Genomic DNA, 18141 nt, shown 5'->3' with positions numbered 1-18141 from the left:
ACACAAAACTGGCATAATAGCAACGCATTTGTTGTCAAACATTAAATTATTTCAGCACAGGTGCTCTGTAATGCTCATCTTCCAGTCCAGTCGCACAGCAGTTTGTGAAATAGTCACAAAATTGAATGTATTGATTTGTGTACATATAGGCACGACACATTTTTTTTGTGAAGGTCAGCACGGAATCTATTCATATGTAATCCACGTAATTGTGAACCGGTAGGTCGGGGTAGATGTGTGTGTCAGAAAACGCAGGAAACAGGACTTTCACCCAGGAGACCGGTATTCATGTCCCGTGTGAAACCACTAGTTAAAGTTGATTTATTTGTTGCGTAACTTCCGTCCTTAAGTTACAGCACTTCCGCCATTATTTTAACCAAAACCGCGATCTTTTCCAAAACCTAACTAAGTAGTTTTGTTGCCTAAGCCTAACAAAATCAATATTTTCCTAAGCCTAACTAAGTAGTTTGTTGCTGAAGCCTAACCAAGCTGATGTTTTTCTAACCCTAACTCAGTAGTTTGTTGCCTAAGTCTAACCAAGTCACTCTTTTCCTAAGCCTAACTAAGTAGTTTTATTGCCTAAGCCTCACCAAGTCGATCTTTTCCTAAACCTAACTAAGTCGTTTGTTGCCTAAGTCTAACCAAGTTGATCTTTTCCTAAACCTAATTAAGCAGTTTGTTGCCTAAGTCTAACCAAGTCTTTCTATTTCTAAACCTAAGTAGTTTTATTTTAAAAAGACTGGAGCTGAAATTGACACGTGCGTCACGTGTTCCTGGACATTCGTAGGAAAAAGCACAAAATATACGTTGTTGAAAGTCATGCTGAGCGTCACAAAAAAAAGGGAAATTTGAGTCTATGCACACGAATGAAATAGATTACATTTTGTGCCTATTTCAGAAACTACCATGAGACTGTGTTGCATCTCCTCACTTGCTGTCCGTGTGTTGTTGCACATTTCACCACATGCCAACATACTGTGTATAAGTGTGTCATACTGCAGCTAACAGCAGAGTGACAGTATGTATTCTGCACTAGGTGGTTAATCAGGTGACCGTCATTATGATTCAGATCACACAGTCGGCATATGGATTTTGCAGGCTTCTGACTGGGCCTACGTTAAGCGTGCATCATCATGGTAACATTAGTGTTTGGATTTCTGTTTGAAAGTGTCACACCAACCTGAATACAAATCCAAGTAAGCATAAGTTGTGCCACTTTTATGTTTAGTTTATCTCACTGCTGGCATTATAAAATCACGTGTGTCAAAACGCAGCACTATGGGAAACTCATGTAAAATTTCCATGGACACTATTTACATTTTAATGAACTAACGGAGTCACAATCGGAAGGCAAAACACCCTGAGGTTCAGACAGGAAACAATTAAACAGAGCTTCGTTATAAAGCCAGACACTAATTGTTCAGCACAGCATGCCTCCAGCTATCCTTTAATCACAAGATTGAGATGACTCATTTGGTTTAAGTTCGCTCAGAGGCTTTTATACAAATGTCAGCACATCAATTTGGGTAGAAAATTGCAAAATAATGCCCTTTCATGCAAAAATGTCTCTCTTTTTTTATCTTTTTTAAATGGCTCATTTTTGGCAGGAGGTATCAAAGTTCTGTTATCAACTGTTTGATCTGAGATACCAACACTGGACCTGTGCCAACACAAGAAGTTGCTTTGGTACATTCTGAGCTTCTTTATTGCTCAGTAAAGGTTTATTCCAGAGATGCCAACTCTCAAACTGAAACAAAAACAGAACGCCCATCCCACAAACGGCAGCAGCGAGAGCACTCCTGACAGCTACAAATCACAATGTGGAAACAATATATCCTTTTTGAATTTGGATGATGAGTGGGGGCTCAGGAAAGGAGTGACATGCTGCTTCCCAGTCGTTGTCTCTTCCATGCCCCTGATGCTTCCAACCCCTAATCTTGACTGCAGATGCAAATAGTCTAAAAAAACGTCCCTACCAAACATTTGCATTTAAACAAATAGATAAAGGTCATTTTGAAAAGCTGCCTCCTCATGACTGCAGTGTGAGGTGGCATGTTCCATGTGTCCCTGCCCTCCTGACAACATAGTTAAAGCTCCCCATCGTGGCACGCACCACTCAGTATGGTGCTGCACACCGGGATCCAGCTACTGTAGGCAAATACTGCAGAGGGAGAACAGAGAGGCCTCTGTGTGTGTGTGCGTGCATGTTTGTATGTGTGTGTGTGTGTCAGACTGCTCATGTACAACAGCATCATGGACACAGGTAAGACTCATTCATATACGGCTGCTCCTGCTGTCATTACTATTGTTATTAATGTTCTGCATGTAATATTTGCAGCAAAAATAGATCTTTTACTGTTGAACATAATCATTTATTTTCATAAGATAGTGCTTTTATTTTGGAGAGTGCACGGGAAGAAATTTACTAGGATTTTTTTTTTTCGTGTATGTGACAATGTCATTTGTATTCTGTGTCTTATTTGATGACGTGTGCTTAGTTTCCTTTCCCTGTATTGATTTCCCTTAAGAAATAAGTCAATTTTAATAGCAATGATATCAGGAACGTATGAACAACAACAAAGTAAGATGTCAGTAAATATCCTGTATCCAGTAAATATGTTCTCCATACAATTCACACAAATCTGTGTATGATATTCGAAAGATGTTCTTAACATCAAGCACTTGCAGGTTTTCATATGCTAATTGATAAGATTCATATTCAGTATATTTAACTGTGGAATAACGTCAGATAGGATGATGGTTAGTTTGCGCAAAGTGCTCATTTTCAAGAATGGCATCGGTGGAGCAAAGTTGGGTCTTATCTAAAATATCCATTCAAAAAGCTGGCATCTTTTACATAAAGTTTTTTGCATGCAATTTCCGTTTGCATAATAAAGTTTGCATTTCATTGAGTTTATGCTTCTGCTTCCCAGGAATGTCCCCAAATCACACCAGCACACGTTAGAGATTTGTAAAGACCAATGTAACAGCTGTTTGTATAGTACGATGCATGCATGCAGAATTTCTATAATCTTTATTTAATTGTAATGTTTTACTTTGTTTAACCCCTTCCAGTCTCCCTTCACTGTAAGGTTCCAGCAAGTGTTTCTAGTAAATTGCCTCCTTTTGGCCGTCCATTTGCATTGACCAAACCGAAGGCAATTTCCATGACATTTACACACCAGTCCCAACGAGTCATTCACCTACATGAATAAAACTGTGAAACATTCAAATGATCACACATTTGTGGGGATGGATGAAAATTTGTATGAAGTCGTGTTACAAGTCAAACTGTCTTTTGGATTTGTATCAAATGTGGATTCTCACGCTGTTTTTTTCTTGCTCCGTCTAGAATATTCCAAGAGAGTGTACCAAGGCGTTCGGGTGAAGCACACAGTCAAAGACCTGCTGGCGGAGAAGCGATCCCGACAGACAAACGGGCCCAGATACAGCGTAAGCACAACCTCCTCTACTAAACCGCTCTGCTTTTGTCCCAGTCCTGTCTCTCCCCACTTCATTTATTCTCCCAAACCAAACAGTGCAGCCACAGTTGACATTCTGTTGGTGGCACAATTAAGAGGTCGCCTTTTCAACAAAAAAAAAATCTCCTCTCCTTGTTTACATTTTGTTTTGTGGACTAACGATGCATGGTTGATCCATTGACCACCTGTACCTCCCTCCCTCCTCTGTCTCTGCTCCCCTCGAGCGCTCGCAAAGCCAATCTGTAAATAGCTGAGCATGATGTGTGTAGAGAGAGACACAAAGCGCAGAGTCCCATCCCGGCCTCACAAAAGAACTCTGACACAATGCTTGCAATGGTGATGGCCATGATCTCCTCCCCCCATCCCCCCCCAAAAAACTTGCCCGAGGTGGAGGCGGGTGTGGGAAGGTTGAGGTGGACAGGTAGCATAGAGAGGCAGAAAAAGGGCAGTGAAGGAGGCTGCCTATGCAAAGTTTGATCCACGCACACCTGCCAGCCGACATTGTCCTCCGCCGTGTACAGGCCGCAGACAAGCCTCCTATTGTTGTCTCAGAAACACACGGCAACACGCACTCTCACACACAGTCAGAGAAATCATCGTCTGCATGCACAAGCAAGACTGGCTTTTCATTTTTCCACAAACCGCCCTGTCAAAAGGCTTTACAGGATCACTGTTTGTCTTCTGTTTAGCGTCGGCATGTCCACTCCATAGATATGCTGGCTGCTAACGACTTGCGTAACGACGGGGGAGTGACGGAGGAGTATAGATACCATCAAATGCAACAAAAGCTTCCAGAAATCACCCTTCTCCAGTGAAACACTTTGCATAAAATTCCCAGCTCGGACTTTTAGTTTTAGTTTTGTAACTTACAGTAACTGCATATACAGCAAATGGCGCACAACTGCTAGGCCTGCATGGAGCTCTGAATGGGAGGACATGTACAGTAGGACAGCAGTAAATCTTGGCTGTGCTGGTGAAGTTTTATTTAAACACAAATTTTGCTCTGAGAGATACACGTGATGTTTAGCGTCAGTTGGCAAAACCAGACAAACACAGTGCAGGTGGCTAACTCGCAGCTTTGAGCTACAGCAACGCAGCAAGCCTTATTATGATTTTGGAGTTAACATTAGAGTATTTTGAGCTCAGACCCGGTTTAGCCTTTTTAGCATTTGTTCTAAACATTCTGTAACATTAAAGGATAATACTGGCAATATTCTATATTTTTTTTAATCGTCATCAAAACCCATGAAAAGACCAAAACCCATGATGAATTGATCTGACAAAGTGTTGTATGTGTATCCAAAGCCTGATATGTCTTATAGAGCGCTACAGAAATGAGTTCTAAAACCCGGAAATGAGTTAGCATTTTAGTTCCCTCGTCTGGAAGTCAACGGGTTTTTTGAATGGGTTTTTAGTTAGATGCCTGAAATAAGGTCTGTGGTTAACACAAGCTGAAGAGATTTTAATATTTTGTTTTCGACATAAAATACATCAATAAATACCCCACTTGTGAATTCTGAAGACTTCATGTGTCTTTAAAAAGGCGGTTGCTAACAAGTGGCTAAATGAGATTACTAAACATCATCACGCCGACTCGTCCTCCTTAACAGCCTCGTTGCATGCAGACGCGCTCATGCGACCGTGGTGTAGTTCGTTTATAGCCTAACATTAGCAATTAACTTCTGTCGATTGCATTTACAACTCAAAAATCATAAAAGTGGTGTTCATTTGTGAAGATTATCTTTCTGAACAAAACGTATATCATATATGTTTGTTTGACACAGAGATAACTAACTTCCTGGTTGGCCTACACAATACGTCATCCCTGGAGCTCTCTATTCCTCTGTGCCGTAGAGCTCCATTGTTGTCCAAAAGCTAAAAGTAGAGAATCTGCTCCTGTACAATCAATAGTTTCAACTTTCACAGAAAACGTTGTTCATGTAGGACCCCATCACTTGTAGTAAGTAGTTAAATGAGAATTTTTTTTTTTCCAAAGAGCCGCAGCGTTGCATTGGGTGACATGTTCCTTCATTATCATGAACACATACACACTGTTGCTTATTATACAGTGATTACTCACTAGCACCCCAAATCCACAGCTGAACATAGTCCCTAACAAATGCACTATTTTCTCCTAGTTGAGTATCATTTCCTAAAAACTTCAGTGTCTGTTCAGCTGTTTTAGGAAATGATTGAGCCTTTTTACTATGTTTCTGTGATGCTTTTTGTATAGATTTACAGCTACAAACAGGTAGAGAAGTCAGAAAGTATTGATAGACAGCTTAACGCACTGTTGTTTTTGGTCTTTGACTTGTTGACAATAATAAAATAAAATTGAATAATGCCAGCCTTATTCTTTAAATCTGCCTCCAGAACAGCTCTGCAAGTAAAACATATTTATTTTAGCAAAACTACAACTTGCGTTGTTGTAGAATCGTGGGGCTGCAGTACATTTCTGAATTGTTTGCAAAGTTATGAGTAGTGACATCATTTAACAAAGCCAGAAATTAATAAAAGCAGAACACATTGTCCAAACCTGACTAACAACATATGTTGAAGAGGAGACAAGTGTCTCTGTCCGGGGTCAGTGAGTGCACAGATGAGACAATAACAACAGCTAGCTTCTGCTCTTGCTACTCTTCAAAAACACTAATGTTGAAAGCTTGGTTCAATTTTACAGCTGATCAGTCTTCTCTTATAGATACAAAATTAAAAATAACACTTAACTTTGCATTTATGCTGTTAAAAGTGTAATTTATTTATTTATTCATTTTTTATTATTTTTATGTACCCGTTTAAATCATATTAACGCTAAGTTATGCATAATTAAGAACATGGATGCTTTGAGTGATCTGTTGCTACGGCATCGCTACCACAGCATCACTGCCGTGGTGTCGCTACAGTTCAGCGTTCGGTTGTGCTAAAAGTCACTCTCAGTCGGGTGTTCATTTTTTGCAGTAGGCACATTTTATTTAAGCCTGTTTTTCCAACCCTTTGTCACTCCCAACTCGTCAAATACCACCATTTGCCCCTCGGCATTGGAAACCGTCACATGGAGGTACCCTTTAGCAACAGTATGTGACCAACCGGGCATTTAACTAACTCCAAAGTAAACCCACCCGCGGCGTTATTCAAAGGTCGGAGCAAGTGACGTAGTATCAATAGCGTGAGGGTGCGTTCAGGGTGGACATGAGGGGGTGGTGGATGGGTCAAACAAACACAAGACCTTCAACCAGGAGACCGCTGTTCGTGTCCCGTGTGAAACTAAAAGTTGACTTATTTAGTCACCTCAGTCTTTAGTCACGTGACTCGTCGGTATCGTCCGTCCCGTGAGTTGCTAGACACGTGAGTCGTTAGTATCGTCAGTCTAGTGAGTCACTAGTTACGTGAGTCGCTAGTCAGTGAAGATAACGTCAGCCTCCACTTCTATGAGTTTCATACACTCAGTGGTTTTGCTGCTACAGTAATATTTGGTGTGATATGACCAGTAGCTCATGGTTAGCTAATGTTAGCAAACTATATATATATATATATATATTCTAGGGCTGTTGAAGTTAACGCGTTACTAATTTCTTTAACGCATTAACGGAGTCAATCTTCCGGAGGTTGTAGCCGGCTCAGTTTTAAAGCTAGAGTCATAATCATGTTATGATTTTAGCATATTTTTTATGCTAAATGCAGTACCTGTGAGGGTTTTCTGGATAATATGTGTCAATGTTTTTTGTTGTTAATTGATTTCCAGTGATAAATATATACATACATTTGCATTAAGCAGCATATTTGCCCACTCCTATGTTGATAAGAATATTAAATACTTGACAAATCTCCCATTAAGGTACATTTTGAACAGAAACAAATTTGTGATTAATTTGCGATTAATCCCGATAACATATGTTAATCGATTGACAGCCCTAATGTGTGTATAACCAATATAGATAGATAGATAGATAGATAGATAGATAGATAGATAAGGCAATGTAATGGTCATGTTTTCTATCGTATGTATAACAGTAGCCTACAAGTAATTTGTATGTAATAACCTGATGTTGTGTTCATATAGTAGTTTTTCTTATAAAGTAATTTCAATTTTCCTATATAAAGTCAAGTTAGTATATGTAGGTCATACTTTATATGCAGGTATCCATAGCCTGAAATTCAGCACCTTTTCAATGTGAGGTTTACTTGTATGTTTATAAATGACACATGAAGACCTGATGATGCACAGACAGAGACACACAGTAACTAAAGCCAGCCACGTCCTTCTGTTAGCTAATGCCTCCCTTTATCTCTGGGAATAAAAGGCCATTGAGGGTGAAGAGCAAACTCTGACCACAGAGCCAGTCTCCTCGTGTTGGAACACGGAGAGGCCACAGTGAAAGTATAAAGATCTTACATCATTCCACTTCATCCGCTTCTCTTTTCTGAGCACATTTCTATAGAGGCGGTGTGCCCAAACATGCTGCTATTACATAAATAATCAGACTGTGACAAATGAAGGCGTGTGATGCAGAAAACTCAAGTCGGTGACATTTTATTCTAAGGCTGGAGAGACTTTGTGTGATGTGTTTCTGGGTGAAACGTTTTATCCATAATCAATAAGAACTCAAGAACAACTCAAGATAATACTGAACTGTAATGATCCCTGTAGAAAACATCATGGTGCTTCAACAGCAAAATGTGATCAGATAAAATAAGAAATAATAGAATACAAAACAAAAAATAGGGGTCATTTTAACATAAAGTCCTGAAAGTTCAAAATAGAATATTATAAATATGAAGCAAATAAAGGAACTGCAGTGGACCAAGAAAGAAAAATTTAACTTAATACGTAATATGGGAATATTCTCACAAAAAAAATGTGTTCACTTTTTTTAATAGGTGTGACTATTTTTTATTTTTTTTTTTAATATCAGCATGTAACAGGAAATATAAGAATTTAAAGAGTGTTTTGCATAGGAAGGAAGAGCTTCTCTGTAAAATTATGTTAATAAGTCCATCATCATCATAACCCTCCAACCCCCCCCCCACCTCCTCCTCCTCCTCCACACACACACACACACACTGCCTGACTCTCTGAGCTTGGGAGAGCTGATTTCCATACGCAGCCTTCAGAGATGCACTGAGCCGTACCTGGGCCACATGAGGAAGTCTTGGCACTGGCAAATCACATTCAAATTCAGTCCACAAAATTTGCTTGCCTCCCAGCCAACACAGGCTTAATATCAACTCTTTCATGTTAGCAATATGCAAACAAGAGAGCCTGTCAAACCCTGTCTGTGTGTCTGTGTGTATGTGTGTCTGTGCACTGCACGGCTCTGCACTCTGCACCCATCTGTATCTGCCTTTAGAACAGAAACAGACAGATGCACAAAATGATATATCAATCTAGGGCTGACACGAATGTTTTGATGCTTCGACCGTTGCCATGGTAATCGACCTCCAAATCAGTATTTGTATGCTTCTTTCATATATATATATATATATATATATAAGTATGTCATAATAATGTAAAGATCCCAAAGTAGCCAATGAAATAAGGAAAAATCCCACATTATTATTCATACTCACCATTAATTATTATTAGTTATTCTGAGATGGATATCTCTGGTTGTATGTAGAGGTGCGTGTGTGCACAGTCGTGCGGCAGCGGCACTGAAACGGGGGAGATGGAAACAGACAGACAAAACAACAAGTCAGCCTGCTGCTCTGCTCCATGAAGTGAAGCTTCGAATACCTTCGAATATAACTCACCGAAGCATCGAAACCAAAAAAACAGTGTTCGGGAAAGCCTTTTATCAATGATTACATATCACATTACCCATCAAATATGAGTAGATGACGCTGCTAATAATAACAGAATGCAGCACGGACAAACAGACCATAACTTTTCAATGCAGCATGTATAAATTCATGCCGTGCAGCCAAACGTTGATCTAATGGAGTTTCCAAAGATGTCAAATATGAAAGCAGGAACCGTCATCAGCTTCAGCCTGCACTTTCAAAAACTTCAAACCAAATTTTAATTTTCTATTGGGGGTCCTAGAATTTGTAATTCAATTCCCAGTAATTTTGTGAAAAAAAAAAAAAAGTGTTAAAGGTGTATAATCACCTGAAACTAAGAATCGGGTTTTTGTTAACTTAGAATGAGCCCTTCATATCTACACAGGGAGCAGGTCCTCTTCACGCAGTCCGCATTGTTGCTACGCCATGTTTCTACAGTAGCCAAGAACGGACAAACCAAACACTGGCCTTTTGGTTTGGCCACAGTTCTCCGACACGCTTGTGAAACTGTGGGAATGTGAGCCGAGGAGTGAAAAAAACGTGGTACCGCCAGCCGGCGTCTGAATTTCGTTGTTATTATGGTATGGATGGCCCCTGAGCGAGGCGAACGACGTTACCACGGTTTTGCACTCGGCGGCTCGCGTTACCGCAGTCTTTGAAAGGGAGGAGTGAGCGGAGAGATGCCACTAAATACTACACACAGTCTTTTAAACACATTCCTAATTGTCAACTCTTAGTACTGCAGATTCTGGTTTGCACAGATTGCTCCTGAAACATGATGTTGTTGTGATGATGACATTTGATACTCTTCTGGGGGAACGGCACAATAAGCCCTTTGGCTTTTTTGGCTCTGCCTGCACATCTCTTGTGATTGTATGAATATTTCCTCGTGTTTGAACCTGTCTTCATTTCATCCTCCACTTGATAAAGTGCAGATAAGATAAATAAATAAGTGTCAGATTGAATTTAGGGAAAATATGTATAAAATGATGAACAAGACATCTAAAATATTTCCATTTGATGGAGTGGTGCAGCCATAAAACTGTGGAGTATATACTGTATATATATATATGTATATATATATATCTTCAACCAAGAGCTGGAACAAACTGACATGCAATACTAGATATAATCATGCAGAGTGGAAAAGGAAATAAGAAACTAATAGATAATTATTTATTTTAACCAAATTCTCGCCATTTTCTGGATTTCTTTGTTTTTCCTGCAGTTAGTGAGTCATAGGTGCCATTTGCATGTTGTAACTTTAAATTAAACTTCATTTTTTAAAATACTTTTATTAAGCACTGTATCTTATAACCAGCCCAGTCACACAGCTGTTTGTGAAATAGTTACATAATTGAATGTATTGATTTGTGTACATAGACACGGATGACACATTCTTTTCGTGATAGTCGGCACAAAATCAATTTGTATGTAATCCACATAATTGTGAACCGGGAAGTATAGAGAGCGGCGAACGCCAAGCAGGGAGGAGGTCAGGGTGGATGGGTGGGGGAAAAAAAACAGGACTTTGGCCCAGAAGACCGGCGTTTGTGTCCCGTGTTAAACCAGAAGCCAAAGATGATTTATTTGCCATTTAACTTCCGTACTTAAGTTACAGCACTTCCGGAGTTTTTTTAACCTTAACCACGAGTTTTCGCTCAACCTAACTAAGTAGTTTGTTGCCCAAGCCTTACCAAGTCGATCTATTTCTAAGCCTAATTAAATAGTTTTATTTTGAAAAGACTGGAGTGGAAATTGAGACGTGTGTCACGTGTTGCTGACAATTTGTAGGAAAAAGCATGAAAAATATGTTGTTGAAAGTTGTGCTGAGCATCACGAAGAAAAAGTTACATTGGAGGCTTTACATTGCTCAGTGCCAGAGTACATCAAGGAAGTTTTTACTGTCAACACATTGTTATCGACTTCCCTTCAGATCACTATATTGCATGTCACTGTATGTTTTCATAATACAGCTCTGTCATGTCATCACCAGACTATATGTTTCTTTTTCATATGTTTTCTTGCCTATAACCCTCCCCCCTAACACTATAGCCCCGTAAACCACAACACACATCAGACATCACAATGGTTTTAAGACAAAAATTCAGTTTTTTTAATTTCATAAATTACTATATTATAAATAAACAATTGGTCCCTGATATTGTTGGCTTAAAAGTGTTTAGTCTGATAAGTTCGGCCGGGCAGATGGAAAGGTGTGAGAAAGAGAGTTAAAGGGGTGAAAAGTGTATTTCTTTCTTTCTTTCTTTCTTTCTTTCTTTCTTTCTTTCTTTCTTTCTTTTTTTATTTGTTCATTTGTTGCCTCAATGCAGAAAATGATGAAGGGTGGCCACCGGCATTGTTTTTTTTTAATTTAATTATTTTTTGAGGACGACCAGCTCCCCCCAGAAGGTGGCGCCTTGGCGACCGCATATATGGCCTGTGCCTTAAGCCAGCCCTGGTGTAGTTATTTGTGTTGTATTAACATTCTGTAGCCAAATATACATGCTGTATGTACAGGAAGTGTAGTATAGTAAGAATAACACAAGCTCTTCACTTCATCAAAAGAACGTATTAATTAATTTTGTATGAAATGTGTGCTCTCTATTGTGCTTTCTTCTGTATTGCAGTCAATACAGAATCTCTGATATCCCTGTCACTCCACAAAACCTTCCCCTTCATGTGTAATGAACGTGTCATCCAGTTTGCATGCCTTATTTCAAGTCTTGTTTCTCTGTCACAGGGAGGATCGACCACTCCGCCTTCATTTGTCCAGATGCCAGGTGAGACTATGCAAATCAAATACAGTGATCTTATGTGGACAGAATCCCTCCTGTACAAAGGCTATTTAAATCATTTGCTTATAATAATAGAGTAGTCTGCTTACAGTGTTCATTTTGTGTCTTTTCATACATGACAACATAAGGGGAAAAAATTGCTATATTTTATGTTTTACTTTAATATCAGGTAGGTTTGTCAAAGTTAAGGCAATAATAACGCATCAACGCTACTTCAGATTTTTAGTTTCTAGCAGGCTCAGTTTTAAAGAGAGAGTAGAGATAGTGATAGTGAGATAGCTCGTTGCGAAGGAAACTAAATAACGCTCCAAACTTGCGCTAAATTTTGGCGAGGAAAAAACTGGCATGGCTATTTTCAAATGGGTCCCTTGATCTCTGACCTCAAGACATGTGAAGGAAAATGGGTTCTATGGGTACCCACGAGTCTCCCCTTTACTGACATGCCCACTTTATGATAATCACATGCAGTTTGGGGCAAGTCATAGTCAAGTCAGCACACTGACACACTGACAGCTGTTGTTGCCTGTTGGGCTCGGTTTGCCATGTTATGATTAGAGCATATTATTTTATGCTAAACGCAGTACCTGTGAGGGTTTCTAGACAATATTTGTCATTGTTTTGTGTTGTTAATTGATTTCCAGTAATAAATATATACATACATTTGCATAAAGCAGCACATTTGTCCACTCCCATGATGATAAGAGTATTAAATACTTGACAAATCTCCCTTTAAGGTACATTTTGAACAGATAAGAATGTTGCGGTTAATCGTGATTAACTATGGACAATCATGCGATTAATCGCAATAAAATATTTTAAATAATTGACAGCCCTAATATTAGGCAATGATAGCCTGCATTGTCTTTTCAGGCCTGTTAAAAATATAGACATGCACAGAAAACACCGCCAAGCTTAGCAGCCTATTCGCAATACTGACGTTACTGTATTTGTAAACAGCATAATACTGTTTTAGGCTATAGTGTATAGTTTGAAATACAGTAAACAGTATTTTTTTACAGTACTATACTGTACAATACAGTACCTTATCCTAGCATAATAATTATACACAGTACAGTAGTTTTTGTTTTTACAGTAATTTAAAAAGCGTTTGTAGGGGTATAACATTATGGCACTATGTAAAATTAAGACAACTTCTGATTCATAGACATTGAAGATCTTGAAAGAATGAGACATCAGCTCTTGGTGGGAGTTGAACCCTGGTCCCCAGATTGAGAGGCAAAACACTGTCGAGAAAAAAGAAAATAATTTTATACCTCAAAAATGAGTCTTGGCAGATAAACTCAATAAGAATGAGATATCAGCAGGCAGAGAGGGATCATCACAGACCATGTGCATAATGAGTTTCATAGTTCTGTTTCATTTCTGATTGGAGATATTTGAGATGTTACAATTGCCCCCGTTCTCCCCTACTGTATTTTGAAACAGTCAATAAAATCCAGTAAATAGCGAAGCTGTCCATTTCATTACTTTATATCCATGTAATAAATATACAAATGTCAATCAGATGGTAATCTGCATGAGAAATAAGGAAGAGGAAAATAAATTTGGTTATAATAATCATCCACTTATAGTGATCAATTTGGCCCAGACAGACTGTGATGACTACAAGAGGTTTCTATACTCTTTAGCGTCAAAGATCTTCACCGCTCACTCACTTTACTGGCTGCAAGACAAAGCTGTCAACACATGCTCAATCAGTACTCTCATCATCACTATAATTAATACCTATAGATCCAATTTGTGTTTTGACTCAGTTGTCTGCAAATTTCAAGAATTTGAGGTGTGTAAACTCCTTTAACTGCTGCTGGGATGAAGATAAAGAGCATTTCATTAATGGCTTGGTGTTGTTCTCTGCAGGGTCTCACATGCTGCCTAGCTACTACGGCATGAGGCGTCCCTTCATCTCAGACTCAGACTTCTGCCAGTCCACCAAGCAGTTCTCCCCTGACGTCTATTCGCCTACGCTGGGTGGTAAACCTCTGGGCTGCGACCCCTCCGCCATGACCAGCTACTCCTCCTTCATTGACAGCTACTACCCTGAGACCTTCGGTGATTACCGCAGCGCCGCTGCCTTCTCCAGCTCCGGAGGATCCTTCCTGCCCTCGTCGGCCCTCTCATCCCTGCTGCCTCCCTTTGGTGGAGAGTCCTCACATTTATTTCTGGTAGGATGGGGTTCCTCTGTGTGGATGGATATCTGTGACAGAAGAGTGGAGAGGGGAGGGACGTTCATAAATCCTCCTAAAATGAGAGAAAGAATAGTTTCAGGGTTCAGTTGGGCACCTGACTATAGTTTTAAGATGGACTTAAAAAAAACTGTGAATCTATCCTTTAAACCTAGTGCATGATGGGAAAGGCTCCAAAGGTTTTTAACAAGAAAGCAAACTCCGGGTCTGAAAAGCCAGCAGGGAGCGACTCCTCTCATTGCAAAAGAAGTCCGATTGTATAGTGGTAAACCCACAGAGAATTACTCTGCATTTGCCTTCAGCAAAGGAGCGTTTTAACTCCTTTCAGCTCATTGTTTTGGTTTTCTTGCTCGCAACTCTCATTGGCCTCATAATGTCAGGAAGCAGGTTTTAGAGAAAAAGCTCTATAAACCCATTGAACACTACCTACACAGCACCAAACCAGACAAAGTAGGCGAGTAGCTGGTGAACATAGTGGAGCGGTTAGCCGCTAAAGAGACAGATATGTACCTCAAGAGTTGGTGGAGACTAAAAATAGAGATAAAAGAGAGTTAATATAGAACTTAAATTCATCAGGTCGACTTAAACACGACTCCAAATTAATGTTCCTCCCAGTGGACAACTCCGGGGTCTGAGAAGGGAAGTGGAAGTGCCTTCAACTTGCATTCTTTCAAATAGCCAGCGGGGGGCGACTCCTCTGGTTGCAAAAAGAAGTCTGATTGTACAACCTACCTAACAATGTCTTATTCAACGTTCGGTTGTACTTAGCTCCACCTTCTCATGTCACATCTGGTTGCAAAAAAAACAAGATGGCGCCAGCCTAAATGCCAAACTCGAGGCTTCAAAACCATAGTCCACAAAACAATGGGTGATGTCACCAGCTTGTGAAGAAAAAGTCTACATAGATACCACTAGGGGTCATTGAGAACATGTGTTTTTTTTATTTGTGTCAACCAACTTTTGAAATTCTGAAACATAGTCAGCTGAAGCATGAATGCCCTTTGTTGTCTTTCTCTAGGCATTCTGGGAAACAGGAACTCAGTGTATGGAGTACAAGAGTTGAGGGAATATATAAATGACATCAGGTCATTACAAAAGCACTCCTGTTCTGATATGAACGGTATCTGATGACGGATGCTTCCTTTAGTCAGTAGAGGAAACGAATGAATGAATGATTTGTCCTCTCCTCTCTTGTCTTCCTGCCTCAGAGAGACTCATGGGAGCAGTCAGTTCCAGAGCCGGTGTCCCAGGTGGAGGCTCTGTGTCCAGACAGCCTAGCCTCCGTCAGTGTCCCGCCCTCCATGCCCAGCCCAGAACCCCCTGGGAGCCCCTCCCAGTACCGCTCCCCCAGCCGAGGCTCCTCCATGGGGCCCGTGTCCAGCAGCCAGGCCTACACCCTGCACTCCTTGGAGGAAGCCCACTACCACCCTTTAACCACCAGCAGCTCTTACCCGACCGCCTCCACCTCTTTCCCCTGCCCCTCCTACATGAGCACTCCCATCAGCGACCTGGTGTCCAAGATGGTGACAGAGGAGGCGGCCGACGGCCACGCCGGCCTCCCACCCAACGGCGAGGCTCACTCGTCCTGGGCCAAAGAGGACGGAGTGAGCTCCTGGTCGCCCTACGAGATCAGGAGGGCCTACTGACTGGAGGACCGGCCTGAGGGTCACAATTTAGAAGAAGATGGAGGTTTCACAGACAATTAAACAATGAACTCAACAAGCACTTGGCAGTACAGAGAAAACGCACTCAGTCAAACAGTTGTGAAGTGTTGTTGATAGGACAATTTCAATGCATTTACAAAGAGAGGAGTCTTGTTTTGATATGTTGGTAGGAGTGTGGTAGCCTATGACAACCAAGGGGCCTAATATTACAGCCTGATCTGATGGGAAAGTCCTACTTATTTGTAAAAACCTGTGTGTCTTTTTTGTTTGATTTGTATAAGAGTGACCAGTATGGACTAAAATAACACACTGTAGTTAAGTTGATGAAATAGGGTCGTAACCTTCATAATGTATTTTATGAGGAGGCGAGATTTCAGAGACAAGGTCGAAAACACACTGGAAAGCAGCGTCGATCCTGTGTCTGAGATTCATACCGATTTTGACTAGCATATTTAAACTGAGATACACGTTATGTGCAATGAACTAGTTAGTGGAACTGCTCCAACAAACTGACCGCTGTTTCAGTCACTGTTATAAAAAATTAACTTCGCAAACAGAAGAAAATGCAGTGGTTTTATTCTGAGATGACGGTGACTTAATGCTGTGTGATATTTGAATGTGAGGGCAAAAACAGCTGTTCAGAAAAGACTGACAGCGCATAAAAGCAGTAACTTTAGATAGTACCGAGTAACTAATATCTTTAAATTCTGACGCGAACCTCTGCTAATTAATGCGCTTCGATACGGACTGAATGAATGAGGAAATAAAGCAGCGTGTCGTCTGTGTGTGTGTGTGTGGTGGGGAAAGGGAAGGGGCGGAAGGATCGGGGTTGTGTACAGATCCTGCAACACAGGAGGCATCAGGAGAGAGACAGGAGCCCAAATAAGCAGCTACATTTTAGAAATAAAAACCCGCAACTACAAATATTTGTAAGCGACCTTTGAGGAAAACAAGCCCAAAGTCACTTATAATAAGCGGACTTTGCAACTGTGGCTGCAGTCGGCCTACTGGCGTCTCTCTTCCTTCTTCCATGCTGGCCTGCTCATGACCCTCCCTCCTCGAGCTTCTCAGCCAATCCCAGCGCGACAAATGACCTGCCATCCGTTTCCACTATACTCTCACAAACACATATATTCTTCTCACACATACATTAATTCTTGTGCGAGTGAAAACATATGTATGTGAAAGGAGAATGCATGTGTGTGTGAGTGCAAGAATGAATTATGTCTTTTACGGCCCCTCATACTCCAGTGTGTTTTGGACCTGGTCTCTGAAGTCTCGCCTATTACAGGATTGCCCCATTCTGTGACTGACATACTATTCCTTGTGAATCAGCTGAAGCGTGTGAAACCCCTTACGAAAAAGTAGTATACTTCAAGTTTATTTTATGAAGTATACATAAGTAAAGTTCAAGTATATATTTCCCAAGTATACTTTATGCATTAGGTATACTAATATCAATGTACTAGTGGTATACTTGTAAGTTTACTACTTTAATACTTCTGGGGACTAAATTGTCCCACTTTCAGTTTATAAAAGTATACTTTTAAGTATACTTTAAGTGTAAGAATAGTTAACTTTGAGTACAGAAATAATTTACACCTAAGTTTTATTTTATACTGCAACTATACTATAAGTACACTGATAGTTTACTACTTTTGTACTTGTATCCCACTTTATAGTTTATGAAAGTGTACTTTAAAGTATACTCTCAGTAATCTACTAGTTTAATAGTTGTTATACTGCAAGTATACTTGTAGCCCATTTTTGTTTTAGCAGAGGTTCCATATACTTGGGCTTTTCTGTATACTTGTCAGTATGAGCCAAGTATACTTAAGTATACTTTGTTAAGTATATTTTTGATAAGTTCATAAAATGTAAACTATAAGTATACTCTCTTATTTTAAGGTTAAAAGAAGTATACTAATAGCTCGCTTGAATAAACTTCTTTTTGGTAAGGGATCCCCTTTCTTCACTCCGTATCCTAATTTGAAACAAATATAAATTATGATTTAATGAAATATGTACAGTACATACAGTATGTCCACATATTTGTGTTTAGGTGAAAATAAACATACAAATAGGATTTCAAAATGATGTGAGGCTGATCATGAGTGTATTTATCGCCACACTATGTCGACTGCACAGGACGAGCCTCCCACAGACCGGAGTTATCTGTAACACCAGCTGCTGTGCATGAGAATCTATGAAA

The 18141-nt window shown here is 40.1% G+C and overlaps 1 protein-coding gene across 1 annotated transcript; it reads left to right on the top strand.

Moving 5' to 3' along the window:
- The first annotated feature begins 2087 nt into the window (after nucleotides 1-2087).
- si:ch211-213d14.1 (uncharacterized protein C11orf53 homolog) lies at nucleotides 2088-17980 on the top strand. Its single transcript, XM_037776454.1, has 5 exons — nucleotides 2088-2263; nucleotides 3353-3453; nucleotides 12007-12046; nucleotides 13940-14244; nucleotides 15474-17980. The coding sequence occupies exons 1-5, from the start codon at nucleotides 2239-2241 to the stop codon at nucleotides 15909-15911; spliced, it is 909 nt and encodes a 302-aa protein (XP_037632382.1). The 5' UTR covers nucleotides 2088-2238; the 3' UTR covers nucleotides 15912-17980.
- Nucleotides 17981-18141: the final 161 nt, after the last annotated feature.

Source organism: Sebastes umbrosus, chromosome 7 (genome assembly GCF_015220745.1).
Source record: "Sebastes umbrosus isolate fSebUmb1 chromosome 7, fSebUmb1.pri, whole genome shotgun sequence".
NCBI lineage: Eukaryota > Metazoa > Chordata > Actinopteri > Perciformes > Sebastidae > Sebastes > Sebastes umbrosus.
Note: the sequence above shows the minus strand (reverse complement) of the source record. Positions and strands in the feature narration are given on the sequence as shown.

Bases quoted from the DNA above. Each gene is read 5' to 3' on its own strand.
- si:ch211-213d14.1 (XM_037776454.1), top strand. From the start codon at position 2,239: ATGTACAACAGCATCATGGACACAG. The intron at 2,264-3,352 runs GTAAGACTCATT...TGCTCCGTCTAG, and splicing joins CAACAGCATCATGGACACAG to AATATTCCAAGAGAGTGTAC. The intron at 12,047-13,939 runs GTGAGACTATGC...TGTTCTCTGCAG, and splicing joins TTCATTTGTCCAGATGCCAG to GGTCTCACATGCTGCCTAGC.